Here is a 19,632-nt window from a genome sequence, read left to right as displayed (position 1 = left end):
TTTATATACCATTAATGTCCCTTTTATATCAATATATCCGAAATACGCATCTTCAAAAAAGGCTCTGGCGAGGAACTGAGCCATGTCGCTTGCTGCCTCCATGTGCACCGGTGTCGTAAAAATTGGAATGTAAAGTTTGTTTATTAATTGATTAATAACGACTAAAGCTACACTATCAAACTTTATGTGAATGTGATGTGCCCATATATTGACATGGTGATGTCATATCACTACCATATTTGAGCATATCACTACCATATTTGGGCACATCACACTTGTTTTTGTCAAACTAGTGCAGACAGAGCTTAATTAATTACAGGTATTCAATTTAAAGACCAAAGTCTTTTTATACCTGTTAGGCCTATTCTATAATAGTGTCACACAATACAAACCAGACGATCTATTTTTATACCTCCATGGTTAAACAGTAAATTTATAACAAACAAAAATGCATCATCGACGTAGGAAAGAAGGAACATTACAGCAGTGAAAGTTTTAACGGTCTGTTAAATACATTTTAGTGATTACATGTGCTTTAACTTTAACGATCTTAAGAGCTTGGGTAATCAACTGCTGACATTTTCAAATGTCACTGTAAAAGGTTTGATTTAATATCGTTTGTTTATCAAGTATCCAACAAGTTTCCCGCATTTTATGCTCGTGCGACTGTAACTCTTTAATGTACGTATACGAGAAAATGTTGTAGGGCCTACAACAATTACTGGTATGAATGAAAATCGCATTAATTTATACGGTAAGTTTTTAAAGCCACGTGGCTTTTTGCAAATTGCCGTGGCTTTTTTTTGTAAATTGCCGTGGCTTTTTTTTAAACTGCCGTGACACTTACAGGCCACCGTACATTTATACATTGTTTATTGTATGATATTGTATAATAAAATATTAATAGGATAATATGAAACTTTAAGCCACCACCGGTGCAAAAGACACAACAATAATGACACAAAATTAATGGCTATTTCAGTTTACACATCCATTAATTCCAATTATAAAGTAAAACAAAAATAGTCTGTGGATTAAAATGAGTAAAATGAAAATGTAAATAGAACAAAAATTTGCTGCGTAGGCTACTACCTAAACGCACTGTAAATGAAGAATGTGACATACCCGCCACAGAGAAAGGGAAACTCGGGTTGAGATTTTGATTGGTTGTTAGTGTTGCCATGCTCTGCTAATTTGTTAGTTATTTTTCCAAAATATTTCATTCATGTTCAAGTTTAAATATTTGAATGTCCGGTTTGCAGAATGATATGAACGGGACATATATTTTAGAAAGAAAAGAAGAATAAGACAATGTGACGTGTTTTTTCTTTACAGCTTTTTTGTTTTAATTGATTACTGACCACTTTTTTTGTACAACACTTCTATATGATGTATTTACACCTTCGGTTTTACCCAAAGACCAATCAGATTGTGCCTAATGATAGACCAGTTCTAACCGGCAACAAAATACAGTATATGATAATAGGTCAGTCAGTATATAAGTGACCACCATTGGTCCAGCCAACAAGGTCGCTTATTGGAGCATTTATTTTAAAATACTTATAAAGTCTACAGAACCACTACAATATCATACATGTTTAACCTGAAAATCACATCGACTCATTCCTTCCTTGTTATTCAATATTTTTACAAACAAATCAAGAGTATAATATATGAATCTCATAAATTATTGATGTTAAAATCACTGACAGAATAATATATAACGTTATATTTTTAAAATAATCAGGCAGTTTGTATAAATATGTTATTGTAAATATATCCACCAATAACTTTTCAGATATTTTTCAATTAAAGATGTATTGTCCCTAAAAACATGAAAAATGAAGATTAATAAAATCAGACTATTATGGGCCATTTTGTAGTTTTAATAAAGTTATTCACTTCTGTAAAAAAGACACAAGAAAAATTATTGGACAATGGAAACAGTTGATTTTGACCAAAAAACATTGTCTGACAGACAATTTAAGTATTTTTTGCTTTAAATCACATTTTTTACAGGTAAATAATTTTTTTGATCCAGTTTTTGGTCAAAGTGAGTAACTATCATGTGACATTAAATTAGCATATTTAAAAAAATAGGAAAACAAAATATATTTTTTAGGTGGACAATATATATCTTTAATCTTATTTAAAGTGCACATGACACAGTTATTTTTGGAATTAATGATGCATACACTAAACAATAAACAAAATAAACTAATAATAATTGTGATTTAATATGCATTTTTACACGTTAAAATATTTATGACCTAGTTTGATTAGAGAGGTTACAATTTAACTCACCATTTGATATGTTTGTCAATTCAAAAAGCTTCATGATATGAAGTAAAGAATGTCAATTTAAATTATTAGAATAGCGCACGTTGCTAATACGTTCATTGTTGAACCTGGTCGGGTAGCGTTTGGCAGTGGTCAAAGCGAAACGTACCCGCAGTTAGCGCTTAAAGATGCATTACATGCCAGCCAAGTGTATAAATGTCATGCATTGACTGATGATAACCTACCTAAAGGTAATCAAGCGGCGGAATATGTAGTTAACAGAGCGGATACATTTTGTCGCAAATATTGTATCACATTGCCAATCTTTCTTTTTTTAAATAGCTACCACGATGATGTCACACTGCGTGACGATAATGATATAATTGATGTAAACGAACGTGTGTGCTACCAAAGCAGTAATCACTTTACTTACAATCAGGGAAGGGTGAAATTATTTTCACTCTCCCTTGCTTACAATGTAAGACAACCGTCACGAACGAAACTATGAATGACAAATTAGCTAACTAATGAATCAAATAAGAAATGTTGATTAATAGTTATGATTTATGATGTGAATGATTAAAATTAAATGAATGAAATAATGAAAAACGAACGAACGGAATATGACGAAAAAACTAAACGGATAAACAAACCTATAAGCGAACAGTATTGAGCAAGATGTATACCTTCAGGTAGCCTAGGTTCTAGACTGCATTTCGACTTAATACTGGTAAAAAGATAAATATTTTGGCACATATGGCGTTTCATACAGATAATATTTCAGGTTCGTGACAAAAATCGAAACGCCGAATGGTGGACCTTCACTCTTCCCTTGGTGGACTAACATAAAAAAGAGAATAATAATGTAACTATAGAGACCTAGACTTGGGGCAAGTCTAACCTTTATCAGGATGTTGTATCGATGTCCTGAGTAGGCCTAGTAAATAATACAAGGCTCTGTCACGTGATTATTTATAAAGAATAAACTTACCATGCCTGCCATTTTAACGGTTTATAGTCATTTTGCCAATAAACAATATTCAAGATAAAAAATAAACAGTTTCGTCTAATATCTCTAACATATTTAATACATTAAAGCATTGGATGTTTACATGTTGGTAATACTTTAAGTACAATAAATTACAAAACATCAATAACTATTGTCAACAAAAGTATCGTAATAGTATGAACATGAATGCCTTGCCTAAAAGTCTATTTTTTAAATAATATTTACATATCGATAGTATATTATATTACAATTTTGGTATGCAAAATATATCTTAACTATATACTTAAGCTATTATCTGTAATTGAAATACTAAAATGTCAATCTATACCGACTAATTAACCTTTCAAAATGTCACTCTTAGATTACATTGAATCAGCATTTAGATTGAATTGAAGTATATTTAATATTTCTATATGCTTAATCAATAGTTGCTTATATGTACAGACTAAGATGTTAAACACATAATATATTATAAGCTATACAATTGTATTAACATTTGTTTTTGTTTGGTATAGTCTTACCAGGGAAGAGTGCAATCACACTCTTCCCTGGTATAATTACTGAGTGTATACTATTTTGTGTTGAGCTTGGTTCCCACTAGCGACGCAACGTAACGCAACTTACGCAACGTAAGAAAATGCTCTTCCAATAATTGTGTTTTCTCCTGCCTGCGTGAAATCAAACGTGCGATGTTTGCAGCAATGTTGCCTCGTCGGTCTCCACTTGTGAACGCAATACAGCACTTTGCGTCAATACGTCGTAGCGTTGCGTTACGTTGCGTCGCTAGTAGGAACCACGCTTTAAGCGTGGGTTTAGCCAGGGAAGTGTGAACTTCTCTGGTTTTAGCATACTGTACGGGTGACGTTCACTCCAGAGTACACTAAAATCTACCAAGCACTGAAACATTAATATTCCTTACAGTATTAAATAGTAATCCCTCGGTTGACTGGCCACTGAATGATATCGCGACAAGACACGCAAGAGAAGATTAGACAAGTTCATATTCATAATATGAAATATTTAAATAGAGTCGACAAAAACAACAGAAAGCTTTGATGATACGACTGCGAGTTTAAACGAAACCTTTGTATTCCTAAAAGTAATAACTAAATATCATGTCGCTTCTGATATTGGTTGTTATCTCCTTAAATATTATGATTGATAATAATAAGATTATAATGATGATGATGTGTGCTGCTACAAAAACACGTACAAGAAATACTGATAACTACAATGACGTTGATCAATGAGGAATGTGATGGGTATGACATTGACATTATAAATGATTGATTATATTGATGTTAGAATATCTATTTGTGATCCATTGTTGTTATTAGTGTAACCAGTGTAATTTCACTTTTCCCGGGTATAATTAGATGATATACAACGTCATTTTATTATTTTAAAATTCTATTTTGACAAACCAAAATTAGTTACTGACCTGACTGACAGTTTCAGTGCTCATTTCACGAGCACTTTCTTCAGAGTGACGACTATACAATGTCATTTATAATTATGGTGTTTGAAAATGATGATTATGATATTAATGACGAATAGAATAATCTTGATTATGATTGTGACGATGTCGATATTGGTGATGAAGATTATGTTTTGATGATGATGACATTAGCTAAAATGATTTTGGTTTTAATGTTGATATTGGCTATAATGATAACGACAATAATATTGGTGATTATGATAATATTGATTTTTTTTAATTGTAAGTTATTTTAATAATTCATCATTTAATGTGGCTATCTATTCTCAAAATCTTAAAAATATTGTTAGTTTGTGTCTCCCAGATTGGACCTCGTTGGAAACAGTTGGAGTTGTCAAACTTTTACAGGTTATCTTGGCATATACTTCTGTTTGTTGTGTTCTGTTTTTTCCTTGTTGTTTGTTGTCTTTGTGTGAAATAAAAGAAAGATATTGGCTGCTGATGATGACGAAAATGATGTTACAGGATATAATGATGAAGACAATGGCATCGATAATGATGATGATGATGATGATGATGATGATGACGAAAATGATGTTACAGGATATAATGATGACGACAATGGCATCGATAATGATGATGATGATGATGATGATGATGATGATGACGAAAATGATGTTACAGGATATAATGATGACGACAATGGCATCGGTAATGATGATGATGATGATGATGATGATGATGACGAACATGATGTTACAGGATAAAATGATGAAGACAATGGCATCGGTAATGATGATGATGATGATGATGATGATGACGAACATGATGTTACAGGATAAAATGATGAAGACAATGGCATCGGTAATGATGATGATGATGATGATGATGATGATGACGACGAACATGATGTTACAGGATAAAATGATGAAGACAATGGCATCGGTAATGATGATGATGATGATGATGACGAACATGATGTTACAGGATAAAATGATGAAGACAATGGCATCGGTAATGATGATGATGATGATGATGATGACGAACATGATGTTACAGGATAAAATGATGAAGACAATGGCATCGGTAATGATGATGATGATGATGATGATGACGAACATGATGTTACAGGATAAAATGATGAAGACAATGGCATCGGTAATGGTAATGATGATGATGATGATGATGACGACGAAGATGATAATGGTTGTGGTGACACCGATAATTATTTCGGCTAGAATGACGATGATGATAATAATATTGGTGTTGTTGTTGTAATAGTTATTGACAAGATAATGATGAAAACTATGATGATATTATTGATACTATTATTATTGAAAAAGGATTTTATGAGATTGTAATTTGCATAATGATGGTGAATATGATAATGTCACGATGAGTAAATCCTAATGGTAATGTTGATAAATCATTTTAAAAATAAGAATTGTGTTGTATAATAGGGAAGTTCATTTTGTGTTGATAATGATAATATATGCATTGTTAATTTATTGTTATTATAATGATATGGTTATTGGCAATAGTTATATCGATAGATTTTTATAATGATGATCGGTGATCATGATAGTAACATTACTATGACGATTGTAAATAGTTATGAAAATGATGATGAAAATACAAATTATGATCTATAATGTCGACATTAATAAATTGGTATTAATGATAATTTTGATGATTTTAATCCTGTATTAGTGCCATAGGAATAGTTTATTATTTATATAAATATTCAGGTGTTTATTATACATGTTAATAAATTAGTGATGTTAACATTAATATTTGATTATATTGATGTTGTTAATGATTCGTAAGTATCAACAAATGATAAGATATGATAAATATAGTAGTGGTAAAAACTAATTATGAAGATTGTGCTTATTATAATAATGGCTATTATTAATATTCTTGAATATAATAACGGGTTGTAATTGATAAGGTTGGTTTTAGACGATTATGATCAGGGTGGATATTATTACCATTGTGATTATGATGATCGTGACGAAAAAGATAATGGTAATGATAATGATAAGTTTCTCTTATTGATGATGATGACGATGATGATGACTATAACGACGTTAAATTGTTCATGGTGGTGAATATTATCATCATGATATTGTAAACATTAAAAAACTGCTTTTATTGATTGCTGATGGTTCATATCAACGATAAAGATGATGATGATAATGATGCTGATGATAATAACGATAATGATGATGATAATGACGATAATGATGATAATGACGATAAAGATGATGATGATAATAATGATGATGATGATGATAATGATGGTGATGATGAAATTGATGGTGATGATGATGACGATGATGATTATAATGACGATAATGATGATGATGATTATGATGATGATGATTATGATGATTATGATGATGATGATGATGATTATGATGATGATGATTATGACGATGATGATGATGATGATGATTATGATTATGACGATAATGATGATGATGATGATCATCATCATCATCATCATCATCATTATGACGATAATGATTATGATGATAATGATGATGTCGATGATGATAAAGATGATAATGATGATGATGATTATGTTGATGTTGCCGATGATGTGGATGATGATGATGATATTGAAGTAGATTGTGATTGTTTTATGTTAAATTATTATTGAAAGTGAAATTACTATTGTTGATAAATGGCTAATAATGATGATGATACTGATCATACGAGTAAATATTAATATTGAATGTTAATTATGAATGCTAATTTAATTGATATTGCATCGATTGATGATGTTAATCTGAGCATGGATGTTAGGTAATGTTGCTATTATTGATATTTGTATGATGAATGGTTATTGGTAAATGGAATGAATAGGTTAATAATGATGAAGACTGAATACTGATTATTATGAAGAGTGTGTTTAGGATATTTACCCAACTGTGTGATGATTGTATGTGAATACTAATGTTGACAGTTGGTTATTGATTTCAATGTGGGTTGGTAATTAGATAGTAATACGTTTTGATTGATAGTGATGGTTTTGATAATGATGATGACGATGTTGTTTGTAGTAAAATATTGTTTTAAGAACTGTGTATTAAATGATGATGATGATGATGATGATGATGATGATTAGTATTAGTATTTATACAATGGTGAACTACTATTAATAATGACGATAATTAATGGTAGTAATTATTAAAATTATAATTAAAATTAACACTAAGATAAACCTATTTTAATGAGTGGGGCTGAATTCCAAGATGTCAAAATCCTAACTGTCGGTCGGGGGATATTGACACCAGGTTACCGTATTATGAATAAGATCGGTGGAAAACCCGATTATCTTTTTCATTTAATGATAACATTATTAATATTAGTTCATATGCCTATAAAGTAAACGCCAATGTATCATATTTAGACACTCGATAGTAATTAGATGATTTACACTAGACTCCAGGTTTGTAAATCTTTGTTATCTTCACTATTATCCATCAATAGCCATTTTAAAAAGCATATCTACCTGTCTACGACGTGAACAGTTTCTAATTTAAAGTTACTGGCCTTTATTTCCATGATATGAAAAATGTGATTTTGACGCAGCACGCGCGCGTCAACAAACAGACGATTAATGCAATACATGTAAGAAGCTAAACTATTAATAAAAGCCTTAATTGACAGCATTTGTACACCATTTACAATTTGTACAAACCTGGATCGGCTTCGCGGCATTTTACCGACTAAGCCGTTATTCCAAGGTCTTGGTAATTTACATATAGGTGGTTATTCCCACGTGAATGCGAATCCGCCTCGTAGTTGACGTGTGAAATTTTAGTTATAACATTTATATTCTTCAGGGTAGAAGAAGCAATATTACAAACATCTGTTTTAATCATTTAAATTAAACATATGTACATTTTATTCTCAGTCTTCTTTATAAGAAACCGTGTTTACCTTGAAGTTTGGCCCAATAGACCACAGATCACTAAAACTATACCGTGTAAAGCATATCTGTAAATTAGTAAGATTCCTCTTTAATTATGTTGCTACGACAGTTGCAGTCATACATTTTGTTTACGAGAATGTTATTCTAATTGCAAATCTGACGAGTGTACAATTACGCTCGAGATATACACTGAAACATGCTGGCGTTATTCATTTAAGTACCGCCCTCTTTAATATTACATCGCTTCTTGCTGAATAGATTTTGTTTGCTTTTTCTTAATGTCTCGTAATATGTTCAAGGAAACGTAGATACAGAGTTAAATTTTTAAATAATATCGGTTGTTTCACATAGATCACGTGTCTGTATGACATAATTGGTGTTTGTTTCATAAGAAAGTAGGTGAATGAGGTTACAACTTAATCCGACTATTAAACAGTTTCAAACATTGTATGACAATAAACGAGAGATACGATCATTTGTGTCGGCGAATTGTTGATATGATTAAGTTGCCTGTAAATAAAGTATAATCGTTTGCATGGCTTTTAAGCATTTTCACTCGACGACAAGATGATATACAGTATTGTCATGTCTATATGGTGAAATTGATGCGGAAGCGATGCGTTCTTTATGGTATCAACAATGACTAGATAAGTGGTGATAATAGGCCTTTTTTGCAGATCAATGTTTACTCTCCGATAGTGCTGGCTCCGTTCTCATTTTTCGTCAAAATGCTTGCGTTTGTATTGACCACTTTGTATTTATTTCTGTTTCTCCCGGAGACTTCCGATAGCATGCCTTGTCCATTAACTCGACATAAAAAACAGTCCTTAAAAGCTTGACGGTAACGAGCCGACATTAAATTGTATATAACAGGATTAATTGCAGAGTTTAAATATTGAAGAACTCTTCCAATGTTGGCCCAAAGCATGAAAGAGGCAACTTCTAACTTATTGTAAATGAGATCCTGGTTGAACGTTTCAAATAGATTCATGATTCGAAATGGAGAAATGCAGATGAAAAATACGGAGATAGTAACAATGAGCATCCGCACAACCTGTGTCTTCATTCGGTGGGATGACGATCCCATTTTGGTATTGGCTAACTTGTGTAACTGAACATTTATTAAAATGTAAAGGACACTTATAATTGGTATAACAGAAAGCACCAATACATTGTCTACTGCGAGAGACTTAAAGTATCGTTCACACGTAGAGGAATTGGGGTTATTAGAATGGCAATAAGAACATGTTTCCCGTTGTTTGGGATAGTCTGCATATTGTGTATTATTAGGCCATATCAATTCTTGGTGAATAAGCGTTGAAAAGTAAAGCGCCGGCGTTTTGTAAATTCCAACAATGATCCAGATACAGATACACGTAGCGACGGCTCGTGGACGCGTGCTGATCGTTTTGAACCTATGTGGCATGCAGATGGCAAAGTATCTCTCAATCGTCACGAGGACAATCGTACACGCCGATACTAAAATACTTGCATCGGAAAAAAATATCGAAACCTTACAAAACGACTCCCCTACGTTTGAGAAATCATGACGTATTATGCCTGAAGCATATGAAACCCATATTTGGGGAGCAGCAAACAGAAGGAAAAATAGATCAGCCAGAGCCAAGTTTACAAGGTAGTGATTGGTGACAGTGCGCATGCTCTTTATACGGATGAAAACGGCGCAGACAGCAAAATTACCAACAACACCGATTGCAAAAACCAACGGCATAAACACTGTTATGATGACCGTGTCTGTTGTGCCGTACACGTAGAAGGGTACGGTTCCTTCTTTGATTTCTTGTTCTGTACCCATCTTCGTAAATTGTCGTTCTGTTTCCGAAGAAAAATCCTTACATCTGTTTCATCTGTTATAGTTCTGCTCCAAAACCCTAATCATCCTGAAAAAATAATATAACATAATGAATTTAAGGTAGTCTATTTTTGTTTGTTTTATAACTATCTTATCGGAATTTTTTTTTTTTTCAATATTTCAGTCGTAAGACAAATTTGCATCGTTTTATAGAATAGTTCAACTTAGTGAAACAGTAAAAATAAAAATCAAACTGCGTCTATTAATTAATACTATCCATTCATAATAAACACATTTCAAATAACATGTACAAATATATTGAAACTCACGACTGTTCCTCACTAGTTTCAAGAAGTACAAGTAATATTGAAGGATATTAAAAAAATAATAATAAAAAATAAGTTGAAATAGTTATCCGAATTGCTATAGTGAATAATTGTATTCGCTGATTTCTTTTAAATAAACAGAGTCTTTATAAAGAAACACTCACTTTTAAAGGTCACAAGCATCTTTCTTTTATCTAAAAAGGTTTATACTAATATTTTGAAACATTTGAACATTTGGACATTTTGTTTTCCGAAGAACAGAAATTTGAAAATATCCGAAGTTAAGAAGACAAGCACAAATGTGCGATACTCGGGGTACAGCAAAAGAAACTGTAATGACGTCATAAGACAGGATGTGACGTCACATACACATCAATAACCTCGCTACCAAATACGGCTATACGGTACCATCTTCGAGACGTGATATGGCTGCATCCGGTTTGAAAGTAAAAAATCCGGCTCTATAGCTTTGAGGACATGTCCCTGTAGTATATTCATGCCAAATCCCAGCTCCATACTACAACGAATAAGGGAGGAGTAGTACTTTATAAATCGCACTTTTTACTCAATAGTGTCCAGATGGAGGAGGAGGAGAAAATGAGTAAGTCCTAGACTCGGGACTATATACTGATATACATAATATACATACGGTACACATAATATTTGTTGATTTGTAAAGAAATGTTTTCCCTGCAAATGATGTTGATTTGAAATTGTTTATTTTCCTATGATTATATTGCCCTTTTCACTTAAAATATAATTATAAGCCTAAATGTAATTAATCAGTGCAGGGTATGACGTCATCGTACACCATCCTAATTGATATTATAGAAGCAAGTATTCCCAAATGTCAATAGGATTGAAATAATAAACATGTTTATAAACAATAATCTATCATGACGTCATTAATGTCTTATCACATATCAATGCGGCAATTGTTTATGAATATTTAAGTTTTTAAAGACCGCTGTACACAACAGCATCCGTGTTATAATACTAATTTAAATAGTTATTTGTAAGCATTGATTGATTCAAAACATTTAGAAGTACTACCAATGCTATCAATATAGGCCTGGTACTACTTAGAATTGCCCCAAGTCTGTATTTATTGTCTTTTTTTATGTTAGTCCACCAGTCGAAGTTTTTTAGTATACGTATGAAACGCCATTTGTCCCAAAATATTTATCTTTTTACTAAAATTAAGTCAAAACTCCGCCTGGAACGCAGATTAGGTACTACTGTACCATGGACCTTTTATAGGCCCATGGTACTACCGTGTTGGCGCAGAGGGTTACAAGAGAGTTTGGAGACGAGGAGTGTTTTATACCTCCTTATTCAGTTAGGCCTCGGAAACCTGAGCATGACCATTGGTTCATTTTTATCAGCATGATCTGACTATAGTAATATGTTACCATTAGTTCTCCAGTTCGGTACTGTAACTAGATTTCTCCATTACCATAGGACAATTCGGTAGCATCAACAAGTGATACACATGAGAAGTTGTATTGCCAAATTTTCCTATGAAACTGGCCAAAATTATTGTGTCGTCATTTCATGGTTTTGTTATTCATTAACGAAGATAAATGACGTTAAGAAAATTCGTTTTCGTTGCCTTTGTGTGAATTAATGAAAATATCAGATTACTTGCTTTTAGTATAATTTAATTGTTTAAAGTAATAATGTAAGATTATATTATACCTAGCCCATGAAAGCATTACCTTAAGCTACGCTATTATATTTCTAGGCAACAACAAAACAACCCAAGTGTTTTTGTTACAATATCCGCTTACTTTAATACGTCAAATTGTCTATTGTCCGTTTGAAAGTATTCACAAATTGTTCGATGCCGTCAAATCGGTTTTAAAAAATAGAATTAAGATATCATATATCAAATAAAAGCTCTTGTTATGTTGAGTCGTGTAGTAAATCGTCAACAACTGGCAATACTTCGTTTTAGCTTCAACAAGGTAAACTGGTAGATACAGAGGAAACAAATTTGAAATTTGTAATTTTCTTATGTAACATTACACTGTAAACATAGTGTTTAGATCTTAAACATGTATTCTGTACACGCTTTTCCACACATTTAGCCTTAAACATGTTTAGATATGAACATGTTTAGGTTCTAAATACATTCTAAACATGTAGTCTGTATCCAACTACACATCAGTGACGTGTTGATTGTTGAAAATGTGGAGAAATATAAAGACACGTTTAGGTTTTAAACGTGTTTAATATGCCATGTGTGGAGCTCATGTGTGGAGCTTTTTGCCGCCACAGTAAAACCATATGCACGCAACGCAAACACGTACCTAAAAACATGTTGACTGAACATAATAGTGACATGTTGCTAAACGAGTGGAGGAAAACTAACTGTTAAAAGCTAAATTTGTGGAAAAAGTGGTTTAAGATGTTTAAGATCTAAACATTATTTTTACAGTGTACATCATATGCATCACTACCATAATGAACAGTGTGTGCACTGTGATATAAAGATTAATAACATACAATTAATATTTATTTTACATAGAAAGTACACTAGACTTGAACTCACCAGGACGAGTTGGTTATAGAAATAAGTACCGTATAAGTACCAGTAGTTTTATTTATTTTAATTATACATATTGGTAATTTCTGTGGGTGTAGAAATTGATGATACAACCTATCTGATAAGACAGTGATTATTTTACTATTGGTGATCATTGGCCACATGTCCCTAAATAAAGACATACAAACATTTTTTTTTACTAATAACGGCATTTATTCTCTTTAGAAAACTCAGATTTCAACGTTTCCATAATGGCACATGATAAGATGCAATTTTTATGTTGTCAAATAACCGTTGTTGAACTTGGAATTTAGCCCACATAATTCATATATTGAAAATTATCATTTTAAATGCAACATTTATACAGTCTATCAAATATAATTTTTTCAGGCCTAAGCTTGGTATTTTGAGTTCATGGATGTGTCAAAAAGTTCATCCAGTACGTTATCATTATTAACAGCTGCAGTCAGTATAGGATGATGCGTACAGTAGTTCTCCTTTATCGATCGGTATCTTTCGTTCCGAGAAAGAGCAACTGCAGTATGCAAATCTGTGTTACACAATCTTGATATCTATCAGCTTTGGAATTACACTGTTTTATGACTTTGATAATCAAAATATATCGATTAAACTATAGGAGCACGACAATTTACATTTCATTTGCTGAATGATGTTTATGTCATCAGCTGTTTATAAAAATATCACGAAAGTGATGCTAATACACACATAATTTAGACATTATATTTTTTTTCTCAGTCAAGACAGAAATCATGTCAGCTGTTTATTACTTTCTTATTGCATCATCGAAAGTTATTAAACTTCTTAAACTTAAATATTCGTGGTATTATTTATTTATTTTATATTGTACTAAGTAGAAAGCTAGATCAACTGGAGAAAGTGCTCAATACCATGGGTAGCCTAGCTTAATACAATAAAATAAAAACTATGAACTTGGTTACTTCATGGTGCTTTATACATTGCCTGATGAGCGTAGCCAGCTTAGCTTGTCATATGAAACAAATTTGTAGTAATAAAGCACCATGAAGTAACCAAGTTCATAGTTTTTATGTTCTTGTATTTATATTGTAGGCCTATATATTTATTAACAATAATGGGTAACGTATAATATGGCATAGATAATGTTATAAGAGGTCTTCAAAAAGTTTATAGTTTTGTTTTCACTTTTGTACATGGTGTGAATGATAATTATTACAAATATAAAAATATTACAATTATAAATGTATTAGAAAGTACAGTAAGTGATCTTATGAAGTGACAGTTTGTACTTTTTACGTACGTTTTACCATTGTGTAGGAGGCCTATAGATCTATAAAGCTTGTTAATTTCACATAATAAACATGCACAGAACATTAATTCTAAACCGCCCGGTGATATACTGAAATTTAATTAATTAATTTGAAACGAAGATTAGGTAATCTGTGAGAATGAGAAATATTCGAACCAGGAACCTTCTGCTTGATATTATGCAGATGTCCTAACCATTATACCACTGAGGCTTTCATGGTATTGTTCAAATGTCTAGTACTGTGTTGACATGATGCTTTCTGTTCTAGTTGCTAGGCTTTGAACATTTCCAGATATTTTTCTTTTACCAACATTTTGATATAATTGCTCGATTTTGTGGCGACGATAATCTAAAATATCAGACAACTAATATATAACTATAACGGAACTATCCCGAGACTTAAAGAATAAGGATTTCTTACGGTACTTTTTTACGATAACAATGCATTTACATCGATAATATCATACAAAATATAATGTAATGCATACCTTAATCGTTTAAAAGGCTGCAATTATTTAATATAAGTATGGGTTAGGTATCAAGGTTAACATAAATGTTTCAATTTATGAAGACGTTATTAAAATCATCGTACAGGATCGTTAAGATATGTAAAAGCCTACTTTATATTTCCAATTACATCTGCTTCAGCGACATGATCTTCATATATATTACATCCTTGTAAAAAAAAGGTTGAAAGCAGAGGATAATGAGTAGTTGATCATGGTATATAACATGACGTTATTGTTAATTATAGCTAATCGCAGTGACAAATCGATGAAAACATATAAAATAAAGTAGGACTATTTCAACTAAATTGCGTATTTTTATGGCGTACGCATGCTATTAAATTTTTAATAGAACACACGAGGTCACTTAAATTGCATGCGAGTTTAGAAGCAATAAGAGCAATAGGCCTACACTATTTTCTTGTCAAATGTATTCCTATGTTGGTTACACGTATAAGGATCTGTATAATTTAATTTTATTATATCTCTAGGTACCATGTTGCGGATCAATTCATTGCATTTGAATGAGATTTATTATATATAAATACATAATAGTACAAGATCTGAATCGGTTGAGCAACTTTTGCACTGTCGTTTCATAATTTGCATAGTATTCATCTATTGTGTAAGTACATCCATGATTGAAAAAAAACCCGATAGAATAAAAGTATTTTAAAAGGCTTCTTGAATTAGAAAATAAACAATTTGTGCACGTATCAATTCTATTCAAACTTTACCATTTTGTACACAAAATTAGAAACATTCTGCAATGGATGGCGGTGTGGTCAGTAAGACAATTTAACATACTTATGGATGTTACAGCGAACACAGGTCACGAAATGCATTTAACATATAACAATATTGTTCAGATATACTTTACCTCATTCGGTATTACTGCATGTTATTCGATTTCTTTATGCATATATAATATAAACATGGCAAACTTTCAAATATTCAAATAAACTCAACAGTGCTTCATAAGGTTTATCGCAAATGGCGTGCGCGACGCATGAGGGGAAGGGTTTGGGAGCAAACGTCACGACGCGCACGTACGTGATTTGTTGTTTGTACGTACGCGTCGTGACGTTTGCTCCCAAATCCTTCCCATCATGCATTGTGTAATGACGTTCCTCGCGAAATCAAACTATTTGCAATAAACTATTGCAAGGTTCAAAATTACGAGCTTTCAAGATTTGTTTGTGGAATTATATTTAATTGACAAGAAATTATCTTATAATCAAATATTTAAGTATGTTCTAAGGATGGTACATGATTTAACAGATTACATTTAAGCATTCTAGCATATATTTCGAGAGACATTGACTCAAGAGGTTGAAATACTTAAGAGCCGCAGATTGGAGCAAGACGCAGCAAAACAACTCTGTAATGTTTCCTTCAGAAATCCAAAGGAGATTACCCTTGTACCAAGATACATTATTATTCCTTTGCTTCTTCGAAAACTAGAAAAGCTCATTTTCATACAAAATATTTACATAAGGCAAGATATGTTATTCTAGATAAAGAATAACATCATTTTAAATTGAGTAAAAGTAAATATGTAAATGTCGAATCAATTTTATTTGCAGTAAATCAAAAAACTAAATACTGTACTAATATTTTCTTAGGAACTAAAACGAGAATAACACGATAAAAATGAGTCACTACGGCTGAAACTATATTTATGTATTCTAAAAACACACATTATTTTAAAATTATATTACTGAATCTTTGCCCATAAAACCACCAAAAAAAATTGCAGTCAATATCAGATCTAAAAATACAAATCTCTCAATCTTCAAAAGCTTGCTAATATAAGTAATAAATAATATGCTTTCTTGTCTGCTTTTTACTCAATTATGTAGGCCTAAACATAATTCGATGATCTACCTGAGATTAATGAGACAGAACGGGGAATATTGCCTCGGTACTTATATATCCAATTTCCAAGGTATGTTCAGAATTTCCGATACCGTAGGCAATGAAACGTATTATTATAGCCAGGACGTTGTCCCACCGATCTCATCAAATTTACTTATTAATGCTTTAAGATTATCATCAGGGTACGTATGATATTGTTGGGGGATATTGGGTAATAAATGGGGAACCGCTACAATGCATTCCAATAATATGCATGTTGATAATCTAAATGCTTATAGACGTTGTAGATAAAAATCAAATCAATCTGTAATGGAATTATTATATGCATACCTCTATCACAACATAAATGTCACGGTTACACTATACTAAAAAAGCAACAATTCCGTAAAAGAAAATGTAAACAAGAGGTTTGCTTGCACTTTCAGATACCCTGGTGATATTTTATTTTAAATATTATAATTATTATATTATAATACCACAAATTTACAGGTAGTTATTCTTCTAAAGAAGTTGTTCGTGAAAGGAACAACGAAACCGTCAAGAAAAGAAGGTATTTATCATCTAATCTCTTGTAATTTGTTTGATAAAAGAATTGTTTACACTTTATTTATTTGTTATTAAAATGTTCCCACTTCTGTGTTGGGCTATTTTGATAAATATAGTAAATAAATAAATAAAAACAGTAAAATCGCTAATTAAATTCAAAGAAACTGGAAATTATTTTGAGATATCAGAAAAGAAGAGCGTACAATTGGAACGATTTAGAACAGACAGACATAAACACGTAAAGAGAACGAAATACCACAATAATCCCAAAGATATATCAAATTTATCATGATACAGTAATAGTTTCCATAATTGTAACACTGTAGCCACAGCGCGTACATCACAACCGCTGTATATCGTCAGGCAAGAGTGAAGTAGCGTTCCACCAATCAGGAATCGTCACTGTTGATCTGGTTCATCGAACTTCTGGCCAATCATCGTCAGCTCGTTTTGGCGGCTAGTTAGAAGATCATCAGTACGGTACATCGCGATGATTATGTCTAATCTCTCTGTTTTTGTTTATAAATAGACATCGTTATAGACGTGGTAAATTAGTAAGTTCAATATCTATAAAACGCCAGCCATGAAAAAAAAACTGGTAAGAAGCAATCGTCACTATGCCACATTAGGAAACCTAGTTATTAATGACTGTATTTACTAATTTAAACATATTTTATGTTCAGGTTTTAAATTGTTAATTATTGTTTTATTATAGTAAATCTTCTAAATATAATATTTTGAAAACAATTTAGCATGCCTTCTTTTACATCGTCTGCTGATAAATTGTCTTCATCAACATAAATCCATTATTTCTTTTTTTATGTCAATAGATTCGATGTTTATCAAACGTGAATTCATAGCTAAGATACTTCACCTCATTAAACGGACAGTAAGTTCTCCGTTAAGTTCCATTTATATAATGCGCATGGTCCCTTAATCCATCCGATTCCGTGTATTGCAGTTGCTACGTATATAAAATATTTTCTGCCTGGAAAAAACTAATTGCGAGTCGAAAGACACTATTAGGCTTACCTCAGACTGCACAATTGTTTAATGTACTGGGAGTTTTATATTATTAAGACTGGTAATGTGCATTATACGCTTATATTTAAACTCCATGCGACAATTAGTGAGCACGTGATTAAGATACGCGTGAAAATTACGAGCTATTTTTGATTCACTGACGTTGACTACCAAAACACTTTAATTCTTGCTGATGTAAAAAGTATTTTTAAGGTTTAAATTTGCGTATGCAGAATTTAGATACGTCTATGCTAATTTTAGACGAAGATGATGATAATAAAAACAAGCTTATTTAATAAATGTTATTTGAACTTCTTTAAAGGTTTATCCTGAGTTTCATCTTGTAAATGTATATCTGCTAGAAACTTGATAAGAATCTTATCAAACTAAGCGTTTCAGAATTGGAAGGATTACCTAATCTTAAGCTTTGTCTACACTATCAAACTTTGTGACAAAAAAATGTGATAAAACCGTATAAAGAATTGCTCAGGATAAAAACACATCCTAAACACGGTTTTACATACAGAATGTGAAACACGTATGACCTTCGGTTCTAGAAAGTTATAACAGCTAGGTCATGAATAATAATAATATAGCATAATTTCCGTAGAGTATTACGATATAAGAAGTGTACCAGGTATCGAGTAATTTGTATTCTAACTATTTATGGGGGTAATAATGCAAGACTAACTACTATACCTCTTGCGTCGTTGATGCTGGCGTTTTATTCAAGAGCAGACTTCGAATCGATATTAGAGAAAATGAGATATTTCCATGTCGGAAAATGTAACTCACTGAATCATACTAATAATAGTACTAATAATAATAAGTACTCACAATTATGCTTTTGATTATACTTTAAACCATTTCTTTAAAATCTAAATTGTACTGACACTAATAGCAGTTTCTAACCTTTTAGAATATTACAGTGTACTGTACCTATTATATTATTAACTTTTGTGGGAAATTTTTGTTAGGCCAGATTTCGACGAAGATAATTATGCAAGGAATTAAGT

General features: G+C 31.9%; 1 protein-coding gene across 3 annotated transcripts in view; it reads right to left on the bottom strand.

Moving 5' to 3' along the window:
* Positions 1-8,131: 8,131 nt before the first annotated feature.
* Positions 8,132-19,632, bottom strand: part of LOC144848501 (neuropeptides capa receptor-like) — a 33,960-nt gene continuing 22,459 nt past the window's right edge. For all 3 annotated transcript variants that reach the window (XM_078705283.1, XM_078705299.1, XM_078705290.1), the window contains one exon: positions 8,132-10,571. In XM_078705283.1, coding sequence (XP_078561409.1) covers positions 9,356-10,486 — 1,131 coding nt within the window. In that variant the 5' untranslated portion in view covers positions 10,487-10,571 and the 3' untranslated portion in view covers positions 8,132-9,355. The remainder of the gene's footprint in view (positions 10,572-19,632) is intronic.

This window comes from Antedon bifida, chromosome 1 (genome assembly GCF_963402885.1).
Source record: "Antedon bifida chromosome 1, ecAntBifi1.1, whole genome shotgun sequence".
Lineage (NCBI taxonomy): Eukaryota > Metazoa > Echinodermata > Crinoidea > Comatulida > Antedonidae > Antedon > Antedon bifida.
This window is presented reverse-complemented; position numbering and strand designations above follow the sequence as displayed.